Source organism: Ranitomeya imitator, chromosome 1 (genome assembly GCF_032444005.1).
Source record: "Ranitomeya imitator isolate aRanImi1 chromosome 1, aRanImi1.pri, whole genome shotgun sequence".
Classification (NCBI taxonomy): domain Eukaryota; kingdom Metazoa; phylum Chordata; class Amphibia; order Anura; family Dendrobatidae; genus Ranitomeya; species Ranitomeya imitator.
The window spans coordinates 520999565-521023690 of record NC_091282.1 but is presented as its reverse complement, the minus strand read 5'-3'; the positions used below and the strand labels follow the sequence as shown (position 1 = coordinate 521023690).

General features: G+C 45.5%; 1 protein-coding gene across 2 annotated transcripts in view; it reads left to right on the top strand.

Annotated features, from left to right (window-relative positions):
• Positions 1-605: 605 nt before the first annotated feature.
• XPA (XPA, DNA damage recognition and repair factor) overlaps positions 606-24126 on the top strand; it is a 62575-nt gene continuing 39054 nt past the window's right edge. The window contains exons 1-4 of one of the 2 annotated variants that reach the window (XM_069766810.1): positions 606-838; positions 4204-4297; positions 4396-4627; positions 16940-17050. In XM_069766810.1, coding sequence (XP_069622911.1) covers positions 4480-4627; positions 16940-17050 — 259 coding nt within the window. In that variant the 5' untranslated portion in view covers positions 606-838; positions 4204-4297; positions 4396-4479. The remainder of the gene's footprint in view (positions 839-4203; positions 4298-4395; positions 4628-16939; positions 17051-24126) is intronic. The other variant, XM_069766819.1, reaches the window with a different exon arrangement.

Genomic DNA, 24126 nt, shown 5'->3' with positions numbered 1-24126 from the left:
AATGGTGCACCTCACTAGAGCACAGGACCCCCACAGCCTGCCCTGTACTGACTAGGAAAGATATATATCTTGGTACCGTGTTAGGCTACATTCATATTTGCGTTGTGCGGTGCTGCGTCGGCGACGCTACGCACAACGCAAATGTGAACGCATGCACAACACAGCGTTTTGTGACGCATGCATTCACTTTTTCATGGTTTTTGGCGCAGAAAAAACTGCATCATGCAGCGTCCTCTGCGCCCTGACGCATGCGCTGCAGTGACGCATGCGTCACAAAATGCAAGTGCAACGCATGTCCATGCGCCCATGTTAAATATAGGGGCGCATGACGCATGCATTGCCGCGGTTGCGCCCGACGCAACGCAAATGTGAGCGTAGCCTTAGCCAGTAGATAGAAAAATATTTAGAATTGAGAGTCCTCAGTGGTTAATACCTTTAGCCATTAAAAGGTATCAACCACTGAGGACAGGACTCTCACTTCTAAATATTTTTCTGTACTGACTAGAATGGCTGCTGCAGCTGTATGAGCTGTTCCTCACAGAGCGCCTATTGAGTTACTGTGGGAGAGTGACTCCCCTGCTGCCTCACTGTACACGCGGCCCAGCACCAGGGAGGTGGGCGTGGCTACAGTGTAACCCGGAAAGGCGCTCGTCTGTCTCCAGTCCTCATAACATCCGGGCTCCGTGCTGCCCAGCTGTCTGAGTGTACTGCCTGGGAAGTGAGCGTTCGGTGCGGGACTGCGGTTGTGGGTGCAGGCAGTGCGAACATCCCGTGCAGGGCGACATTACCGCTCCGGCCACAAGCGGTCTTGCTGCCAGGGAGTTATTACACCGGAGAGGTTCGTTGCGTTACTTCCTACAATCTGGGCTCCCGGTTGTCTGTACGGTAGCGGAGAGGCTGCAGCTCGGATTACTTCACACATCATATTGCACGGGGCACGACACTGGTCATCAGGTAATCAGACATGGGCTATGAGAACCGAACCCTACAGGCATCCGTGGCTCTTCTGGTTTGCTGTCACAGCAGGCTGGCTAATCAAGAGCAGAGCCACGGATGCCTGTAGGGGCAGTTCTTAGGGCCACGGATGCCTGCAGGGGCAGTTCTTAGGGCCGCGGATGCCTGTAGGGGCAGTTCTTAGGGCCACGGATGCCTGTAGGGGCAGTTCTTAGGGCCACGGATGCCTGTAGGGGCAGTTCTTAGGGCCGCGGATGCCTGTAGGGGCAGTTCTTAGGGCCACGGATGCCTGTAGGGGCAGTTCTTAGGGCCGCGGATGCCTGCAGGGGCAGTTCTTAGGGCCGCGGATGCCTGTAGGGGCAGTTCTTAGGGCCACGGATGCCTGTAGGGGCAGTTCTTAGGGCCACGGATGCCTGCAGGGGCAGTTCTTAGGGCCACGGATGCCTGTAGGGGCAGTTCTTAGGGCCACGGATGCCTGTAGGGGCAGTTCTTAGGGCCACGGATGCCTGCAGGGGCAGTTCTTAGGGCCGCGGATGCCTGCAGGGGCAGTTCTTAGGGCCACGGGTGCCTGTAGGGGCAGTTCTTAGGGCCACGGATGCCTGCAGGGGCAGTTCTTAGGGCCACGGATGCCTGCAGGGGCAGTTCTTAGGGCCACGGATGCCTGCAGGGGCAGTTCTTAGGGCCACGGATGCCTGCAGGGGCAGTTCTTAGGGCCACGGATGCCTGCAGGGGCAGTTCTTAGGGCCGCGGGTGCCTGCAGGGGCAGTTCTTAGGGCCGCGGATGCCTGCAGGGGCAGTTCTTAGGGCCGCGGGTGCCTGTAGGGGCAGTTCTTAGGGCCACTGCCCTGTGGAATATGACGTAGATCAGCGGGGGCCACAAACCTAGCAGGCTGGGCTGTTTGTTGGATGTCACAAAGCGACAGCAGTCAGGATCCCTAGATGTGATGCCACAATCTTTGTATTCCTTGCCTTAAAGGGATTGTCCAATAAAAAAGCAAGATATCGCCTATCCGAAGGTTAGCTGATATCTTACTGACCGGCGGGGGTCCGACTGACGGAAAGAATGGGGGATTTTTATCCCCATTACAAATTGGAGCAGAAGGTTGGATGGCTGACCATCACTCCCTTCATTTTTGTATAGGGCTGTTGGAAAAAGTGTATGCAGCCACATAGGCAATGAATGGAGCGCTGGTCTGGGTTACTGCTTGATTCTGACTGGGGATAACAGCCCCCCATTGTGCTGATTAGTGCAGGTCCCAGCGATCAGACCCCTCACTGATCAATAAGTTGTCGCCCATCCTGTGGATAGGTCTTAATTTACTCCCACAATCCCTTTAATTGTGGATGTACGTTATTCCCTGTAAACACACATATAAGAGGACTGCCTTCAGCAATACATTGTAGTCTGCAGTGACTTTGGGTTTTCGAGGTGTCGTGTCTGAAGATGTGAACTACCTAATTATTAATTTAAATTTTATTCCACCATTTCCTTTTTATTTGTAAGGTTTCGTTTTTTCAGCGTTAATTGTGCCATACAAAATGACGTGAGAACGTGAGTGGCGATACTAAATTTGTATAGCTAATTTATTTTTTGCTATTTTAGTGGCTTTAAAAAAAAGTCTAATCTTTGTAAAAGAATAAAAAAGTGAAACTTTTCCCCCTTTTTTTTTTTTTTTTTAAATTTTCTTTTAATGCATGCAGTTGTTTTATATCTAGTACTCTATATTGCAATACCACAGCGTATGTAGTAAAAATGACTGTGTTCTATAAGGTTCAGCCTGTGGCCGGACAGCGCAGTTGAACGAAGACGGTAGTTATGAGACCCATCAGCAGGCCTGTTGTGTTAATCGCATAGTGGGGGAGCTGATGGCTGCCAGGATGAATGTTCAGGCCAAATCGCTGAACTTGAGTCTCGTTGATTGACAGCAGCATTTAATGGGTTAACGGCAGCTGCTTGTAGAGGCAGATGTTGGTTCTGTAACATAGCCAACATCTGTCTCTGTATGATGGGCTCAGCTCCTGAGCCTGCTCCGCACACCATGGTTTGCTCCATGATCTATAGATCTGTCGTAGAGCGTTATGGGGAAAATGACTTATCCTTAAGATATATTATCATCGGATAGGGGTCCAAGGTACAGCGCTTCCACCAATCCTCTATTTGCTGGTCTAGCAGCAGTCCTATAGTAAGCAGTGCTGGGAGTGGAACGCCACATCACCATATATTGTGTCCTAGTTTTTTTTTCAAGTGCTGCAGCGCAGATCACATTCATTTGAGGAGTAGGAGCTGACCTGCAGCATCTGGGAACGACCACTACACATTGTATGGAGCTATGATGTTCCAGCCATGTACCCTGTGTACATGCGTACACTGTGGGACTGATGGGATATTCATGACCTAACCACTGGTCACACGCCATCAATATCTGCTGGTCAAACTCCCTAACAATTCTTCTGCCTGACACTGATATCGCACATTGTGACATTGCATTTTTGTGTTATGGTGTCACATCACGACCTTCTGCGACAGCCGCATGTGTCCAAATGTGTTTGGATTTTGTGTAGCTGGTAGCAATGCAAGTCACATGGAATTACAACCTGTCTGTGATTGTTCATTTCATTTTAACGCAAAATCTCTTCTCCAAAATAGTCACGCGACAGCGAGTTGCACAAAAGTCGCATAGCGTTTTGGTTTGCGGATTGTCTGAAGAATGTTGTCGTCTAAATGTTGCAGCCAGCGACCTACCATGATGTGACCCTATAAAATAGCTGCATGATACCAAGTTGGAAAAATGTTTTTGATCACGCAACTTTTTTGGTTTTGTCGCTCCGCAACTCTTGTCCATGGCTATGGCTCGCTGAATACCGTACCTGTTTAGTCAATGGCTACAGCTAAGCAAACAGTCACCTTGTATTTAGGTTTTGAGTAGCCTATTTGGTAAATGCCTGGCAGTGATCTGATATTTAAAGCCCAGACACTTGTGTTCCACATGAATTACCAACTTTTGAAACATCTGGTTTTGGCCCTCTATGGTGTGGTGTTCCTCTGTTATTTCTGTGAAATTTATGGCTAAAGGGACAACTGAAAGCTCCCATTCTTTGTTAAATGGGTTTGTCCGTATGGTCTGATAACGATTGGGTAGTATCTGTAATTTCCTCCCGGGATCAATAAAGTGTATCTGACTGTGTAGGGACACACTAACTGGTAACACCTAATTGTCAATTTATTCTTGAATTTCTGACAAATAATAGGAACGGCACAATCTAGAATTCTAAGTGAAGATGCTCCAGAATTGTTATATCACAGGAATAGTGGAATTTTACTGAAGCCACAATGTCAGAACAGGTATCAGGTCGTCTCCTATAAAGTCTTGTCTTATTTGTAGAATGGTGTAAGATGACCTACTCTGATAAATACACCCATATGTTTGTCTTCTTTCATAGCCACCTCTTCCTAGGTCTTCACTCTCAGCTGTGGTTTAAGCTGATAAACTCTTGAATTGGCATAAGGAGACTGTGCCCATCAGGATGGACTCTGAGCCAGTGACAGACCCTAAGCTCAATGAAGAGAAGACATTGCCAGCTGCTGTTCGGGCACGGATAGAGCGAAATCGACAACGGGCTTTGATGTTAAGACAAGCCAGACTAGCCAGCAGACCGTACCCTACTGGTGAAGGTGAAAAGAATGTGAATATTTTTTTTTTCACTTTGTTATTATTCGGTATTATAGTTTTTTATTTTCTGATCATTTGAATGATGGGTGATCTACTGGAGCGGCCACTAAACAGAGTGAAGGTCCTCCGCTCTATATACTGCTCTGATCTGTTATCATTTTGGTACTCCTGTGAATCCAGCCACAGGTTGAACTCAATAGGGAGATGTAGATTTACTGTGGATAAAAGCACAATATTTAATATTATAGTATAAGTGATCAGACGAACATAGGTTCACGTCCACTAACCACCAAGGACCAAGCAATTTTTAGTTTTTGAGTTATCGTTTTTGCCTCCGTTTTATTCAAAGAGCCATCACTTTTTATATTTCCATTGAGTTAGCCATGTGAGATCTTGTTTTTTACGGGACGAGTTAACTTTTCAATGACACCATCTGTTTTATCATGTGATGTACTGAAAAACGAGAAAAAAATTCCAAGTGCGGCTATATAGCAAAAAAATGAATAGCGCATTTCTTGAAGAAAAAAATATTTATAGCATTCATTTTGCGTTAAAACTGAGTGGGTAATATGATTCTCCAGGTCAGTACAATTACAGAGTTACCAAACATATATAGTTCTTGTTTTATTTAAGTGATGAAAAAAATACAGAAATTTGTAAAAAAAAATAAAAATTATGTATGTATATGTATATATATGTGTATCTAATATATAATTGCCTAGAATACTACTTCCTGCAATTTGTGCCAACTTCCTGTCCGGAGCTAATGTCCGGAGATAATGTCCGGAGCTAATGTCCGGAGATAAGTGACGTCAACAGTGTCCAGTGTCTGATTGGTTGCCGCCTGCTGCGAGCGACCAATCAGAAACGTGCTGTACTGTGACACACTCCGCCCGCCATTTTGGTGTGATTTTTGAATTTTTACCTCACAGCAAGTTTCTACTGCGTGGAGGCGGGCCCAGTGACGTTGCTCTTCAAGCTCCTGCCGAATTTCGTCAAAAAAATGATAATACCATTTACCAAAACTATATATATTTAGTTGTGAAGTGGTTCAACACGCAAAGTTGTCGTCTGATGTCTTTCATCCCTCCCCTCATAAGCATGTTCATGGATCCTGTCTAAGTCTAAGTTCACATTAGCGTTGCGCCGCTGTTGCGTCGGCGACGCAGCGGCGACGCGCCCCTATGTTTAACATAGGGGACGCGTGCGTCTTTTTGGTTGCGTTTTTCGCCACGTGCGTCGTTTCCGACGCTGGCGTCGGACGCACGAAAACGCTACAAGTTGCATTTTCTGTGCGTCCGATTTTGGTCAAAAACGACGCACGCGTCGCAAAACGCGCGCATTTTTGCGCGCGTTTGCGCGCGTTTTTCGATGCGTCGCGCGTTGCGTCGCCGACGCAGGGCGGCGCAACGCTAGTGTGAACGTACCCTAACTGTACCTTAAATAACAAGAATTGTCAAGAGCTGGTGAGTGCAGCCATTTTTTGTTCTTTCTTACTATTATTTATTAATTGTATTATTCTTACATTTGAATAAATAAAGTATATATGGATTCTAGACTCCCGATTCTTTAGAATCGGGCTGCCATCTAGTATATATATATATATATATATATATATATATATATATATATATATATATATATATATATATATATATATATATATATATATATATATATATATATATATATTTGTCTAAGGGTCACTTCTGTCTGTCTGTCAGATATTCATTGGTCGCGGCCTCTGTCTGTCATGGAAATGCAAGTCGCTGATTGGTCTCGCCAGCTGCCTGTCATGGCTGCTGCGACCAATCAGCGATGGCCGCAGTCCGATTAGTTCCTCCCTACTCCCCTGCAGTCAGTGCCCGCTCCATACTCCCCTCCAGTCACCGCTCACACAGCGTTAATGCCAGCGGTAACGGACCGCGTTATGCCGCGGGTAACTCACTCCGTTACCGCCGCTATTAACCCTGTGTGACCAAGTTTTTACTATTGATGCTGCCTAAGCAGCATCAATAGTAAAAAGATCTAATGTTAAAAATAATTAAATAAAAACAGAAAACCTGCTATTCGCACCTTCCGTAGTCCGACGATGCGCTCGTGCCTGCCGCCAGCTTCCATTCCCAGAGATGCTTTGCGAAATTACCCAGAAGACTTAGCGGTCTCGCGAGACCGCTAGGTGATCTGGGTAATTTTGCAATGTATCCTGGGAACGAAAGATGCGGCAGCCGCGCGCGCAGCGCCAGAGGTTCTCTGGATCCTGGCGGGTGAGTATATAACTATTTTGGTAGTTGGATATGGTGCCCACACTGCTATATACTACCTGGCCAGTGTTAGATACTATGTGGGCTGTATTCTATACTGCGTGGGCTGCGTTATATACTACATGGCTGCTATATACTACGTGGGCAGTGTTATATACTACGTGGCTGTGTTCTATACTGCGTGCTATATACTACGTGGCCACTGTTAGATACTATGTGGGCTCTGCTATATATTGTGTGGGCTGTGTTAAATATTACGTGGCCAGTGTTACATACTACGTGGGCTGTGTTATATACTGCGTGGCTGCAATATAATATGTGTGCTGTGTTATATACTACGTGGGCTGTGTTATTTACTGCGTGGCCTATATTAATGCATCGGTTATTCTACAATATGTATGTATGTATGTATATAGCAGCCACATGGTATATACCACAGGCCACGTAGTACTCCTATATACTACGTGGGCTGTGCTATATAGTATGTGGCTGCTATATACATACATACATATTCCAGAATACCCTATGCGTTAGAATCGGGCCACCAGATTGTTTTTTTTTTTTTTGTACCTCAAGCCGTTGTTTTTATTCATATCGTTTTGAGGTAAATATGTTTTTTCCCAAAAAATCATAATTTTGGTATTTTTTTTTTTTCCCTCTGCCTTTCACTGATCGGAGTCAAATATTTTATGTTTTAATAGATGGGACTTATACGAATGCAGCAATACCAAATGTGTATTTTTTTTTTTTTATTTATTTATTCTTAATTTTTAGTGGGGGGGAAAGTAGGTGATTTTAAATTTATTTTAGGGCTTTTTAAAAAAAAAAAAAAAAAAAAAAAATATATATATATATATATATATATATATATATATATATATATATATATATATTTTTTTTTTTTTTTTCTTACTGTATTTGATTGTCTGATCGCTGGTGCACCGCTGCACCCGCGGCTGTTAGAGGCAGATGATGGCTGATTATCACAGCTATCATCTCCTGGCATATACAGGGAGACTGCATATGACATGTTCGTCATATGTCATTGAGGTCACTAAAAAAAAAAAAGTGTAAAATTAAAAAAACTTCTTTTTAATATTCAACTTTGATTCACCCCATTTTATTCGGTCGTCCATGACAGCACTACGGAGAGAGGGGATCCGCCCTTCAGGAACAGGAAACCTACAGATACATAAGGGCGGCACCTCTCCCCACGCATCAGTTGGTTTCCTGTTCCTGGAGGACAGGATTCCCTACAGATTTGTCTTCAGTCACCTATCAAGCACCCAGGCCGGCTGTCCGACCCAGGTAGCGAGGGGGTCTCCTACCTCGGGCAGTGCGGGTCCCTGGAAGCGCCACGGTGGGCCCGGGTAGGGCTCCACGACAGTGAGCGGTGCAGTGGGGAGCAGCGTCCGGAGGAGGTCTGTCTCTGTGGCCGGCGAAGGTGAGTATCTCTCCCCCACCCCCCCGGTCCTTTCGCTCTCCCGTGCCCCGGTCCTCCCTACCTCTGGCTCCTATCCGTGCGGCGCGGACTTCCCGGTGCGCTCCTTTGGGGGGGGGGTCCGGGGGTCGGGCGCCGGCTTCGGCCGGTATCGCCGCTGTGCTGGCCATGTGCGGTGTAGCGGCGTGTGGCTGGGGGATCCGGTGGCGCCGGCCTCCGGGCTCTTCCCTGAGAGCTCCGGCGTTACCGGAAGTGACGCGAGGGGGGGCGGAGCCGGGACCGGAAGTTAGACGCCGGCCGGCTTCGCTGGGGATACCGCTGTCCTGCATGCGGTGGGAGCGGCGGGGGGGGAGCGTTCAGGGGCGGGGGAGGGTCGAGCATGGTCCGGGGCCGGGGGGGGTATTGATTAGGCTGGCCATGCACACCTGCACATGTTCCGGATGGGGGAGGGCTATATATGGCCAATTACACTGCTGCAGAGCTGCTGATAGCATCTACAGCTATGGAGGTGCCAGAAGCTGCCGGTGACCTGCTGGAGCAAGAGGACAGATCCTCGGAGGCAAATACCCAGCAGAAGACCCGCGGGCGCAGTGCTCAGGCCAGTCGCAGATCAAGACAGAAGGATCTGGACCGACCCCCCCCAGTAATCCGGTACCTACCGCTACTGCCTGGGTAAGAGATCTTCGTGAATGTACCCTGATGCAGTCTTTCCTATGTTTATTTCCGTAGGGGAAAAAGAGCGCTGGTAAATCAAAAAACAAGGAGTGCGCGCTATGCGCTTGCCCTTTGCCAGACGCCTACCCTAAGAGACTTTGTCAGTCGTGTGTGCGGCAGACGGTAGGAAATCGATAAATGGGATACTATATAGCGGTAGCACCAGAGGAAATTACATAGCCTTTTTTCTCCGCTCCCATAGGTGGCGGAGGAGTCTCCCGATTTCACATCAAATCTTAGGGAGATTATCAGGAAGGAGGTGAAGGATTCCCTGAAATCCCTATCCCGGGGGGAGCCTTCCAAAAGGAGAAGGGAGCCTAGCGCCTCAAATTCGGATTCGTCTGTTGGCCCAAGTAGGGAGAATGATTCAGACGCCGCTGTCTCCTCAGCGTCCTCTTCGGAAGAAGAGTCTAACCGGTTCTGTTTCCCATTGGACCAAATGGACAAACTGATTAAATCAGTTAGATCCACTATGGGGGTGGCGGATGAAAGACCAGAACTGTCAGCCCAGGACTTAATGTTTGGCGGCCTAGACCCTAAAAAACGTAGGTCTTTTCCGCTCAATGACAAGGTCCAAAACCTCATTAAAAAAGAATGGAAGAAGCCAGAGAAAAAAGGCTCTTTTCCACCGGCCTTTAAACGAAGATACCCCTTTGAGGACCCCATGGTGAACACATGGGATAAGGCACCAAAATTAGACGCGGCGGTGTCTAAGGCATCCAAAAAATCTTCTATCCCCTTTGATGACATGGCTTCCCTAATGGATCCTCTAGATAAAAAGGCTGACTCGTTCCTTAAAGGGACATGGGAAATGTCGGCTGGTGCCTTGAGACCGGCGGTAGCTGCGACATGCGCAGCCAGATCAATGATGGTCTGGCTAGATCAGCTGGGGTCTAAATTGGAAGAAGGTGTTTCCAGAGATTCCATGTTGAAATTCCTGCCAACAATCCAAAATGCTGCTGCCTTTCTCGCAGATGCTTCTGCGGATTCCGCAAGAATGGCGGCTAGAGCGGCAGGACTATCGAACGCAGCACGCAGGGCCCTATGGCTGAAATGTTGGCCGGGTGACCTTCAGTCCAGATCTCGTCTGTGCTCCATCCCATGTGAAGGGGAATACCTGTTTGGACCAGTCCTAGATGAGCTGCTAGAGAAAGCCTTAGATGAGAAGAAGAAGTTTCCTAATCTTCCAACTACTTCTTACCGGCGCCCCTTCGCAGGGAAAAGATTCTTTCGGAGGAGACCGGCCAGAGATCAGAGCAGATGGGACGAGAAAAAGAAGAGAGTTACTGGGTTCATGTTTGGTGGAGGACGTCAGGAGCCACCCCGTGAAGTCAAAAAACCACCCCAATGACTAGTCGCCCTGGTGGGAGGTAGACTATCTGCCTTCTACCTGGCCTGGTCCAAGATCTCCAGTAGTGATTGGATTTTGGGGTTGATAGCTACGGGTCTGCGGCTAGAATTCTCCTCTATCCCTCAGAACTTCTTCAGAGTCACCCCTCTCAGATCCTCTCCAGCGGAACAGGCGGCCCTGGAAGCGGAAGTTCACGATCTGCTCAATAAAAATGTCTTATCCGAGGTTCCGGAAGGAGAACAGGGTAGTGGTTTCTACTCTCCTCTATTCCTAATAAGTAAACCAGACGGCTCCTTCAGAACAATTATCAACCTTAGAGCGCTGAATAATTTTCTGACCATTCAACCATTTAAAATGGAAACTATTAATACCGCAATAAAGTTGCTGTTTAAAAACTGCTTTATGGTAGTATTGGATTTGAAGGACGCCTATTACCATATCCCTATTTATGCAGGTCACCAACGATACCTGAGGGTGGCGGTACGATTGGATGGGGTAATAAGACACTTCCAGTATAGGGCCCTTCCCTTTGGGATTTCAGTCGCCCCTCGGGTATTTACCAAGGTAATGGCGGAAGTTATGGCACACCTTCATGAGTCCAACATTCTAATAATCCCCTACCTGGACGATCTCCTTATCGTAGGTAAAACGGCGGATCACTGTCTAGAACAGTTACATAAAGTGATGTCGGCTCTAGAGCGTCTGGGGTGGATGCTAAACATTAAAAAATCACGGTTACAGCCCATGACGGTGCAGCGATTTTTAGGCCTGACCCTGGATTCCCAGGTTCAGGAATGCCGTTTGCCTCAAGAAAAAATTAATCGCCTGTACCTTCAGGTGCTGAATGCCTCAAAAAACCCCACCATGTCCCTACGAAGAGCCATGTCTCTGTTAGGCTCTCTCTCGTCCTGTATTCCGGCGGTCCGATGGGCTCAGTATCATACGAGGATACTACAGGGCGAGGTACTGTTACATCAAAAAAGGTTGGGAGGAGGTCTAGACAGTCTGCTGACCCTATCCCAAGACACTGTGGTATCCCTCGAGTGGTGGTTAGATCAAAAGAACCTGTCCACAGGGGTCCCCTGGGAGTATAATATAACTCGTATTATCACCTCGGACGCTAGCCCTTCTGGGTGGGGGGCTCACATGGGGGATTCATTGGTCCAGGGGCTTTGGGATCATGATCAGATGGAGATGTCTTCCAATCTAAAGGAGTTAACGGCTGTGGAGCAGGCGGTTAAAACACTCCTTGTCTGTCTACAGGGCCACCACGTGCGGGTATTCTCGGACAATCGAGTCACCGTGGCATACATAAATCACCAAGGCGGGACTCGTTCCAGATCCCTGATGTGTGTAGCAGATCGTCTGTTTCATCTAGCAGAGCAACATCTTCTCTCGTTGACGGCTCTACACATAAAAGGGGCAGAAAACACTACAGCGGATTTCTTAAGTCGCAACACATTAAGGCAGGGAGAGTGGTCCCTGAACAGCACCATCTTCGACCTTATCGTGGAAAGGTGGGGACAACCAGAGGTAGACCTGTTTGCCACAAAAGGAAACAGGAAAGTTGCACAGTTCTGCTCTCTGAACCCCAGAGAAAATCCCCTGTCAGTAGACGCCCTCCTCATAGACTGGAACTTCAGGCTAGCCTACGCCTTTCCTCCCCTGTCTCTACTTCCTCTGGTGGTGAGGAAAATCAGGAAGGACAAGGCCACAGTGATAGTAATTGCCCCCTTCTGGCCCAGAAGGACGTGGTTTCCATGCCTGAGGGCTATGTCGATATCCGATCCATGGGTCTTGCCAGACCTTCCGGATCTCCTATCCCAGGGCCCAGTCTACCATCCTCGAGCGGTTGGCCTTCATCTGACGGCGTGGATTTTGAGCGGGCGCTACTAAAAGATAGGGGGTTCTCGCCAGCCCTCATTAACACGCTGCTGAAAAGCAGGAAAATGATAACCACAAAAATCTATGTCAGAATCTGGAAGAGGTTTCTTCAGAACTCGGGGGCAACAGCTGGACAGTCAATACCGATTGTCCAGATCTTGGAATTCTTACAAAGGGGGTTAGATATGGGGTTATCCCCAAATACTCTTAAGGTGCAGGTATCAGCCTTGGGGGCCCTCTTTGGCTGCAACATCACTGAGAATCACTGGGTCAGCAGATTCATCAGGGCAACAAAGCGGTCTAGACCAATTGTGAAGGATAGAGTCATGCCTTGGGACCTGAACCTAGTCCTCTCAGCCTTGACAGAGGCCCCATTTGAGCCAATTACTTCAGCCTCTATTAAAAATCTTTCCCTTAAAGTAGCCTTCCTGGTGGCCATAACATCGGCGCGTAGGATAGGCGACATCCAAGCATTATCCAGGGTTCCCCCTTACATGCAGCTTAGGGATGATAGAGTGATACTATCCCCTGATCCAGCATATCTCCCTAAGGTAGTGTCCAGTTTCCACAGAACACAGGAAATAGTCCTTCCATCTTTCCTTCCCAGTCCTACCAACGATAAGGAGAGGAAGTTACACACCTTAGATGTAAGAAGATGTATCCTGCAGTATCTAGCGGTAACTGATTCCTGGAAGTTAGATAATGCCTTATTCGTGTCCTATCAGGGTAGTAGGAAAGGGCATAGAGCATCGAAGTCTACTCTAGCTAGATGGATCAGGGAGGCTATCTCGCTGGCTTATATCTCAAAGGGCAAGCCGGCGCCTGAAGGTCTTAAAGCGCATTCCACTAGAGCTATGGCGGCTTCGTGGGCGGAAAGATTGGAGGTGTCGATCGACCAGATTTGTAAGGCTGCTACTTGGTCTTCTCCAAACACTTTCTATAACCATTATAGATTGAATCTGGGTGCCTCCTCTGACCTCTCTTTTGGTGTAAGGGTGCTGCAAGCTGTAGTCCCTCCCTAGTTAGTTACTCTCTGTAATTCTCTCCGTAGTGCTGTCATGGACGACCGAATAAAGTCTTAGTTACTCACCGGTTAACGGTGTTTTTCGGAGTCCATGACAGCACCTGTACATACCCTCCCGTCTTCTTAAAGTTCTGGGTGTACACCTCTTCCTTTATTTATATATAATTCACGGGTAGTGAATAGTTAATATTGTATTATTGTTTATTGTGTATGCTAGTAACCTTGGTGGTCCTCTTATGCTCTGTAAACCAACTGATGCGTGGGGAGAGGTGCCGCCCTTATGTATCTGTAGGTTTCCTGTTCCTGAAGGGCGGATCCCCTCTCTCCGTAGTGCTGTCATGGACTCCGAAAAACACCGTTAACCGGTGAGTAACTAAGACTTTCGCCTGTTAAAAAATAGACATTAAAAAACAAAAAAAAAGTGATAACACAACATCTGTAAAAGTTTGATTTGTCAAAATATAAAGTTATAAAACCCACACGGTAGAAACCACAAAGAGCAAAAAAAAAAATCAGAATTGTGTTTTTTCAGTCACCACTCACCACACAAGTTTTGCAAATATCATTTTTCACCACTTGTGTTTAGATAAAAATTCTGTTACTTTGGTATTGTATTTCTTTTTTTTTTTTTTTTTTTCACTAATTCAATTAAAAATGGAAATTTGGAATTGTCATAATTGTATTGAACGGGGTAATCCTATTTCAAGGTCATTTTTACTGCAGCATAAACCTTGTTTTTAAAAAAAAAAAAAAAAAAAAAAATTGAGGGAGTGCGTTTTTTTTCCCCCCCAATTTTCCTTTACTTTGAGTGTTGTTTTTCCCATTTTTCAGTACATTCTATGACAAAATAGATAATGTCATTCAAAAGTACAACTACTTGCACAAAAAGCATTGGCTATGTTGGTGGGAAAAAAAAGTTACAGCTCCTGGAAGAAGATGAGGAAAAAATAATAGCGCAGCGCAAAAAATCAAAATTGCTTGGCCTTTAAGGGGTTTAATGACCTTTGTCAGTATATGGAAAGACCCTTTTAATAATTTTCAGTTTCAAACCTACAGTTCAATTCAGAGTGTCTACCCTTTCCCCACTATCTACTCTTTTGCTCCTCCTCCATCTCCACGTATTAGAAAGCACATACACTACATACCACCATAATAAATTGTCATCTATGGAGATAATAGGTAATAAGTTCTTGATCGCTAGGGGTCTAACGACTGTGATCTCCAACCCTGGGGGGCTCTGGGATCTCCCAGTCTTTCTGCTGCTTCATTTATTGTCTTTGAGACTCAGGCTAGATTCACACATCCATGTGTCGTGGTCTGAGGACGGGCCACAGTGCGGAATGATTGCAGGTTTCCTAACCCGAATTTCACAGATGTTGTTTGGGTCGGGAGACCTGCAGGTGATTGATGCATCATAATGCATGTCATATGGATGTGTGAATTCATCTTAAAGGAGATAGCCGAGCGCTGTATTCGGATGGAATGGAGCAGGAGTATACATGCTGGTCCATCATTGTATTCAAAGGGCACTCCAGAGCCTTGTTCTCAAGATTAAGGATTCCTGCAGACCACCATATTTTCGGTTGAGTGCAGTCTGACAAAACATCAGATTGTACTCTGACCAATGTTATTCTATGGGGCCGTGCACATGTCCGATATTTTTTATTTTTTATTTTTGAACGAAGTCTGTTTGAGGAAAAAACTGCAGCGTGCACAATTTGCATCTGTAAATCAGATTGCTGTTGGTCTTGCAACTCAATGGTCAGTCAGACGCCACTCAGATGATATTGGAGTGCGGCCCGATTTCCATGGACTGACAGAATAGAGAAGATGGGGGGAAAAAAAAATTTCTTCTTCTCCACATCTGAGAAAATTGGATCACACTGCGATCAAGATTTAATAAAATGAATGATAGGAAATGGGTTCTTAAAAGCATCTCTTTCAATTAATTGTAATGGTTAAGTATTTGGATTTGTCTCATGTTTTTGTCTACAGATATAGTGTTACTTTTATGTGGTGGCAAGTCTGTGGTGTGGAAAGCATACAGGCTTGTGCAGACAAGCGTAATATGGGTCCGAGTGCGATCCAACAAGCATCGCATTGGACCCGGACCAATGTTATGTTATGGGATCATGCTCAGATTCAGACCAAGCCACTTCTAAGAAAAAAAAACTCTCTGCATGCCGGGGTTTGATCTGATATTCGAATCCCACTTGGCTATGCAAGTCAATGAGTCTGTTGAAACCTTTGGCCGGCCTGCACTCAGATGACATCTTAGTGCAGTCAAATTTCCACCAACTAAGGCCGGTTTCACACGTCAGTGGCTCCGGTACGTGAGGTGACAGTTTCCTCACGTACCGGAGACACTGACTCACGTAGACACATTGAAATCAATGTGTCTCTGCACATGTCAGCGTGTTTTCACAGACCGTGTGTCCGTTTGAAAAACACGGAGACATGTCAGTGTTTGTGGGAGCACACGTATCACACGGACCCATTAGTCAATGGGTCCGTGTAAAACACGTACCGCACACGGATGCTGTCCGCATGCAGTCTGTGTGCCGTGCAGGAGACAGCGCTACAGTAAGCGCTGTCCCCCCAGCTTGTGGTTCTGAAGCCCCATTCATTTCTTCTCTCCAGCAGCGTTCGCTGGAGAGAAGGAATGAAAAATCATTTTTTTTTTTTTTTTTGTGTTTTTAAAATAAAGTTCCCGGTAATCTCCCCCCTCCCACCCCCTGTGCGCCCGCCCACTGGCATTAAAATACTTACCCGGCTCCCTCGAAGCTTCCTCTCAGCGTCGCAGCAATTCCTGTATGAGCGGTCACGTGGTGCCGCTTATTACAGTGATGAATATGCGGCTCCACCTCCCATATTCATCACTGTAATGTGCGGCACCATGTGACCGTTCATACAGGACAAGCAGCGATGCTGAGAGGAAGCTTCAAGGGAGCCGGGTAAGTATTATAATGCCAGCGGGCGGGCGCACTGGGTGAGAGGGGGGAGATTACCGGGAACTTTATTTTAAACACAAAAAAAATAAAAAAAAAACAATGATTTTTCATTCCTTCTCGCCAGCGAACTCTGCTGGGAAGAAGGAATGAATTCTGGATTCAGCACGCAAAGCAGAGGACAGCGCTTAACTCTTGAATCTGTCGTTTTGGGCAAAAAACGGATCCTGCAAATGTGCCCGCGAGATGCGTTTTTTTTCCATAGACTTGTATTAGTGATGGATGGCCACACGTCCCATCCGTCGTGCAACGGATCCGTCGTGTTTTGGGGGACAGTCGGCACCAAAAAACGTTCAAGTGAACGTTTTTTTTGTCCGTCGCATCCGCCATTTTCTACCCCGCATGCGCGGCTGAAACTCCGCCCCCTCCTCCCTGGACTTCAGAATGGGCAGCGGATGCATTGAAAAACTGCATCCGCTGCCCACGCCGTGCACATATTTTACAACGTACGTCGGCCCGACGCATAGCGACGGACCCGTACCGACACAGGTGTGAAAGAGGCCTAAGAAAACATGTAATCGTCTGCAGGAGCAGTTACGGTGATAACTCATGCTATTGTGGATTCTTGAAAATGCTCTTTCTCTTTTTATAAAATGCTGAGTTAACTAAATCTCTAACTTTTACTTAGGGATTTTTGCTGTGAAAGCTCCTCCAAAGATCTTGGATTCAGGTGGAGGATTCTTTATAGAAGAGGAAAATACAGAAGAGAAAACTGTTGAAAACGTTGTACATCAGCCAGGTAAGATAATAAAATATTCTAAATTGGCAAATGAAACACACTTAAGGCCACAGTCACACATCCGTTTGTCATGGTCCAAGTATGGACTGTGATGTGTGGACTGCCAAAGTGTCTCCTGACCCAACCTTTACCATGTCATAAGCATATATGAGGCTCTCAAGTTTGGGTTAAGAGACCTGCAAATGGTCCGTGATTCACAATCAGTGACATGTGGATGTGTGAATGTGCCCTAAACTTGTATGTTGTCTGTATTATTCTGTGCATTGAAAAACAAATTTAAAGGAGTATTCTGGTTTTAACGAGTAAGTGTAATTGTATCATGAAAAGCTATCCAGTTGTACAATATACTTTACCCCAATTCCTCTTGGCAATCAGGATCTCTGCTTGCATTCATTAATTTCGATGGAAATCTGTCCTGGTCTTGTGATGGAGTCATACCGTAAATGTATGGCTTCACAAGACACATCTCTGATAACAGTACCATAACGAGCTGACCCTCGCATGGACAGAGCTGATGTCTGGTCACATGAAGTAAACTATGATGTTTATTGTTAAATGACAGCAAGCAAAGTTCTGAAAAGCTGACTTTTTTACTGCAAGCATATTTGAAATGTTAAAAATGTATTTGAACATTACATTAAAGGGATACTCCAGTCTAAACAAGTTAGAACCTATCCTTTCGATAGCATTCACACCAATCTAACAATCATCACCTAACGCTGGACCCCCCCCATCGTGCGCCATAACAAGTGTGTCCCTCGTTCTGTTCCAAATAAATATACACTGCTCAAAAAATAAAGGGAACACTATAATACAACATCCAAGACACCACTGAATGAAATATTCAAGTTGCAAATCTTTATTCATTACATAGGGAATGTGTTGAGAACAATAAAGCATAACAATGATCAATATAAATCAAAATATCCCATGGCGGTCTGCAGTTGGAATGATACTCAAAATTAAAGTGGAAAATCAAATTACAGGCTGATCCAACTTCAGTGAAAATGCCTCCAGACAAGGAAATGATGCACAGTATGTGTGTGTGTCCTCCATGTGCCTGTATGACCTTCCCACACACCTGGACATGCTCCTGATGAGGTGGGGGATGTTATCCTGAGGGATCTCTTCCCAGAACAAAACCAAAAAGGGGGTAACTAAGAACCCTAGAAAAAATCAAAACACCTAAGCAACAAAGATCCCTAAAATATAACCTTTATTTAACAATAGTTAAAAAATCTCTGATCATGACACAAGTAATAATAATAATAAATAAACAAGTTGTGTACCTGTTAGGTCCTAGGGAGTCACTATGCTGGACCCTACCTGCCAGTGGAGGTTGGCACCCTAATTTTCTGCGGTAGGCGCCCCCACTCCGTGTCGACTCGACCCTCACAAATCCCTAGAATTCCCTAAATAAGGAACCCTAGAAAAGTCTGACAATATCCCTATGGGAAAGAATCCTGCCTGACAGTGGGGGTAGGCACCCTAATGTGAAACGGTAGGCGCCCCCACTCCGCGTCGACTGACCCTAGGAACCCTACAAATTCCCTAAATTAGGATAGAAATAAAGAAATGTGCTCAAAAACTCCCAAACAACCCAAAAAATAAGAAAAAACACAAAAAAAGAAATCTCAAAAAATGCAAAAATGAGACAATGTCTCACCACTTAAAAAGATACACCCAGATAATCAGATATAGGGCATCTATGTAATGGAGCAAAAATATGCCCTCACAAAAAATATGCAAGTGTAGATTATATTATGGATTATAGGCTGAACTGGATGGACAAATGTCTTTTTTCGGCCTTACTAACTATGTTACTATGCCTGAGGAGGTGGTGATGGCGAACTCAGTCGAGGGGTTCAAGAGAGGCCTGGATGTCTTCCTGGAGCAGAACAATATTGTATCATACAATTATTAGGTTCTGTAGAAGGATGTAGATCTGGGGATTTATTATGATGGAATATAGGCTGAACTGGATGGACAAATGTCTTTTTTCGGCCTTACTAACTACCGGTATGTTACTATGTTACTAGATGTAAAAATCTCAATATGGGTGAATGAGATATAACAATGTCATTAAATATTGTCCATATCAAATATGAAGAAAAGCACTCATGTAATATAATAAATAGGTGCTCAGGGCATGTATATCAGATAAAAAACATGCTCTTTACTGCATTCTGGTGTGCACCATAACAAGACACCTCAAAAGATGGCAATCATAGATAAATACTAAATCTCAATAAACCAGTGTATCATACTGAAATAGACATATATTGCAAAAACTGGAGATCAAATAACACTTCAGGGCATATGAATATCACCGTGTGTTATACTTAAACTGTTTAAGGTGAACAATGCAATACACTAAAGGTACCTTCACACATAACGATATTGTTAACGATATCGTTGCTATTTGTGACGTAGCAACGATATCGTTAATGAAATCGTTATGTGTGACAGCGACCAACGATCAGGCCCCTGCTGGGAGATCGTTGGTCGCTGAATAAAGTCCAGAACTTTATTTCGTCGCTGGACTCCTGCTGACATCGCTGGATCGGCGTGTGTGACACCGATCCAGCGATGTCTTCACTGGTAACCAGGGTAAACATCGGGTAACTAAGCGCAGGGCCGCGCTTAGTAACCCGATGTTTACCCTGGTTACCATGCTAAAAGTTAAAAAAAACAAACACTACATACTTACCTACAGCCGTCTGTCCTCCAGCGCTGTGCTCTGCTCTCCTCCTGTACTGTCTGTGAGCCGGAAAGCAGAGCGGTGACGTCACCGCTCTGCTTTCCGGCTCACAGACAGTACAGGAGGAGAGCAGAGAAGCAGAGAGCGCAGCGCTGGAGGACAGACGGCTGTAGGTAAGTATGTAGTGTTTGTTTTTTTTTACTTTTAGCATGGTAACCAGGGTAAACATCGGGTTACTAAGCGCGGCCCTGCGCTTAGTTACCCGATGTTTACCCTGGTTACCGGCATCGTTGGTCGCTGGGGAGCGGTCTGTGTGACAGCTCTCCAGCGACCAAACAGCGACGCTGCAGCGATCCGGATCGTTTTCGGTATCGCTGCAGCGTCGCTTAATGTGAAGGGGCCTTAAGCCTATCTAGTAGATAGAGCAATGTCTCATAATCGGATTATCTAAAGTGCATGCTGCAGTGATATATCAAACCGGACCCACAAGCCTGGGGCCCCCAGAGAGGCAATGTATTTTTATATGGAAGGACACAATCATCCCCATACTTATAAAGAAAATGCCATAACATTGATACTCATCTGCAGGCTTGTGGAGACCTTCAGCACCACTAGGACACCAATCGCATCAAGCGCTAGATAGCAGTCTCCGCAAAACAATGCCCGACGTGTTTCCCCCCATCCGTATAAAGCGGGGGTTCTTCAGGGGTATACAGAGCTAATAAATGGCTGAACAAGATAGGAGCTGTGGACTCACCATGCGTCTCCCTATAAATAGTAGTGCGGACACACGTGGAGCACGCCGGCAACAAGGCCGTCCCCAGAGATGACGTCATCATAAATTGCCGTATAGGTAGATGGAACGCAAAGTGCGTGTCATCCAGAATACCGTGTCCACGCATGCGCAAGACGTAGTGCCGTCACCAGTCCTGAGGTAGCACTTGGCCAGAGCGGTCCCCAGATACAACATAATAAGAAGCGCCGAAGAGAGGCCGTGTACGAGGTATATGCATACATGATACCGTACCGGCGCATGCGCAATGCACAGTAGCGTAGTAATAAATGAAACGCCACCTAGCAACAGGCGCCGAAAAGGCCCGTGGAACGCAATGCGTACCACACCTGAGCCGGCGCTTGCGCATTACGTAGGGACCTAAAGCCAGCCCGCACGTATGTGAAACCACACTGGGAAGGCACACTGGTGGCGGGCATAAGCAGCTCTCATGCTAAAAAAACTATAAGGCACTTCACATTAGAGCGATCACCATAAGTATACTAAAGGGATGCCACACCACTATCGGAAGCCCAACTTGCATACGTGAATTGTACTGTATAGCACACATGCAAGGGTGCGTGCACGCAAAAAACATAAATATTATTATACATGATAAATGGAGAAAAGGGGGAAATAATATAAAAAAAAAGAAAAATCCGCACGTATAGTGCATCCCTAAGTACCTCACATATAGTCAAGCCTCCCAGATAATATAATGAAAGTGGTAATAGACAGGTAAGTATCCACAGCAAAACGGACAACAAAACAAAACATGAAAAGAGAAATAAAACAATCATCTGTCAAAAAGATAAGACAAGAAAATTCAATACTGTATAAATATACATGGCTATGGTTCAAAATTATACAAGACCTGACAGGTGGCTAGATAAAGCTAGCGAAAGTCAACTGTTCATTGAGACCCGAAGGATTCATGGATCTCAATATATAGATCCATCTAGTTTCACGCTGTGTGATCTTTTTATCCCAATCACCACGTCTGACAGAGGGAGGGATAGCCTCAATAACACTGAATTTTAAGGAGCCAGGGTCACCATTATGTATTTGGGTAACATGACGTGCAATTGGTGTATCTCTGCAGTGCCGAATATCCCCAAGGTGTTCACCAATGCGGACACGAAGTTCACGCTTGGTCTTGCCCACATAGTCCTTCGGGCAAGTACACGTGCAGAGATACACCACACCCACAGTCCTACAACTGGCAAAATGTCTCATAGAGAATGTCCTGTTGGTAGCCGAGCTTTTAAAAGTATTAGAGACATTAACGTACTTACAAAAGGAGCAGCGTCCGCACCTAAATGTACCCATGGATCTCTTGTCCAACCATGTACCCTGTTTTGTTGGAGGTATAAAATGGCTTTGGACAACATTGTTCCTAATTGACCTCCCCCTCCTGTATGTGATTGATGGATGTGGAGCCACAAAATCGCCTATGTCTGGATCAGACGTCAAAATGCGCCAATGTCTCCTGAAGATATCAAAAACTCTCTTAGACTGATCATCAAAAGTGCCGATTAGGCGTGTGATAGAGGTCGATTCAGTCTCAGTCTTAGGTCCCTAGGACCTAACAGGTACACAACTTGTTTATTTATTATTATTACTTGTGTCATGATCAGAGATTTTTTAACTATTGTTAAATAAAGGTTATATTTTAGGGATCCTTGTTGCTTAGGTGTTTTGATTTGGGATCTCTTCCCAGACCTGGATTAAACCAGCAGACAACATCTGGACAGTCTGTGGTGTAATGTGGCGTAGGTGGATGGAACAAGACATGATGTCCCAGATGTGTTTGATTAGATTCAGGTCTGGAGAAAGGCAGGCCAATCCATATCATCAATGCCTTCATCCTACAGAAACTACTTACACACTTCAGCCACATGAAGCCTAGCATTGTCATGCTTCAAAAGGAACCAAGGACCCACTGCACCTGCATTTGGTTTCACAATGGGTCTGAGGATCTCATTCCAGTACCCGGTACTTTAATGGCAGTCGGGGTACCTCTGGCTAGCACATGGAAGGCTTTGCGGCCCTCCAAAGAAATGCCTCCTCACACCATTACTGACCCACTGGCAAACCTGTCATGCAGGAGGATGTTGCAGGCAGCAGAACATTCTCCAAGGCGTCTCCAGACTGTCATGTCTTTCCCATGTTCTCAGTGTGAACTATCATCTGTGAAAAGCACAGGGCGCCAATGTCGAATCTGGCAATCTTGGTGTTCTCTGGCAAATCCCAGTCACCCTGCACGGTGATAGGCTGCAAGTGCAACACCCATTTGTGGATGTCAGTCCCTCATACAACACTCATGGGGTCTGTTACTGACAGTTTAGGCAGACACATGGATGGCTTGCTAGTGCACGCACTATCTGAGCAACTTTTGTGGGTTATACTGTAAACACAGCCTCATGCTTCTATACCTATAGGGGTGAGAGCAATGACAAAATGCAAAAGTGACCAAAACAGCCAAATAGGATGAGAACAGAGAAATGGTCTGTGGTCATTCCCTGCAGAACCACCACTGACACAACACGGTCACTGCCAATTTATCAGGTGACCATCAATGGAAACAAGAAAATACTTATTTGGAAAGTTACGCATTTCATAATCGATTTTGATGCCTCCTTCTGGCATATAAAAAGTACTTAATGGGGTATTCCCTTTTCCCGGATCCTATCCCAAAATGTAGAAGGTGTAATAATAATGTTAGCAAATACCTCCAATTAGAAATGTAGCATAGTTCTTCTGATTTGCTATGTCGCTTACTCCATGTGCAGGGCATTGCAGTAGCTTAGATATCCTTGATTTTCTTTAAAATGCCTTAGTGCCTAGTCGGAGGAAAAAAGGAACCACTCAAACCAATTAATTTCAGGATCCTAGAAACAACCAAAAAACCAAACACAACAAGGATCCTTAAAATATAACTTTTAATAATTAAAGCTAAAAACTGTTTGTTCCAATATGTGAAACATAGGTATTTAAAAAAATGCAGCTCATGAAAGCCAAATGCGAACTACCTTGCCCTGTCAGGTGCCCTATTCCTGGTCCCTACCTGACAGCGGAGGTTGGCACCCTAAGTTTCTGTGGTAGGCGCCCCCGCTCCTCGACGACTGGCCCTAGTAGCCCTAAATAAACCCTATATTCCCTAGAAGAGACGTACCAGATATCACTACCCCAGAAAAAATGAAAAAAATATAAAAAATCAAAAAAATACACAAATTAGAATAGAAAAAATCAAAAAAATAAACACAGCAAAAAAAACACAAATTTGTTGTTTGCCAGCAGACAAAAAAGTCCCTAAGAGGGAATAGTACAAAGTCACACCCCAATGGGTAAAAATACCAATGTCTGGTTTATCCACAAAATATCAGCGGGCCACTCCATCCTACATTTATGCTTTAAGAAAAACATGTAGTTCTGCAAGTCCAAAAGTTTCTCAAAAGTCAAATGACTCCCAGATGTATGATGTTCTCAATAGGACAGTGGCCCACATCAGCACAGAGACATCCCAGCGAAAAACAGGGGACCACCAGAGCAGGTTTAAAAAAACTGTCCAAAAACACCCCATAGTTCAATGCTGTATCAAAC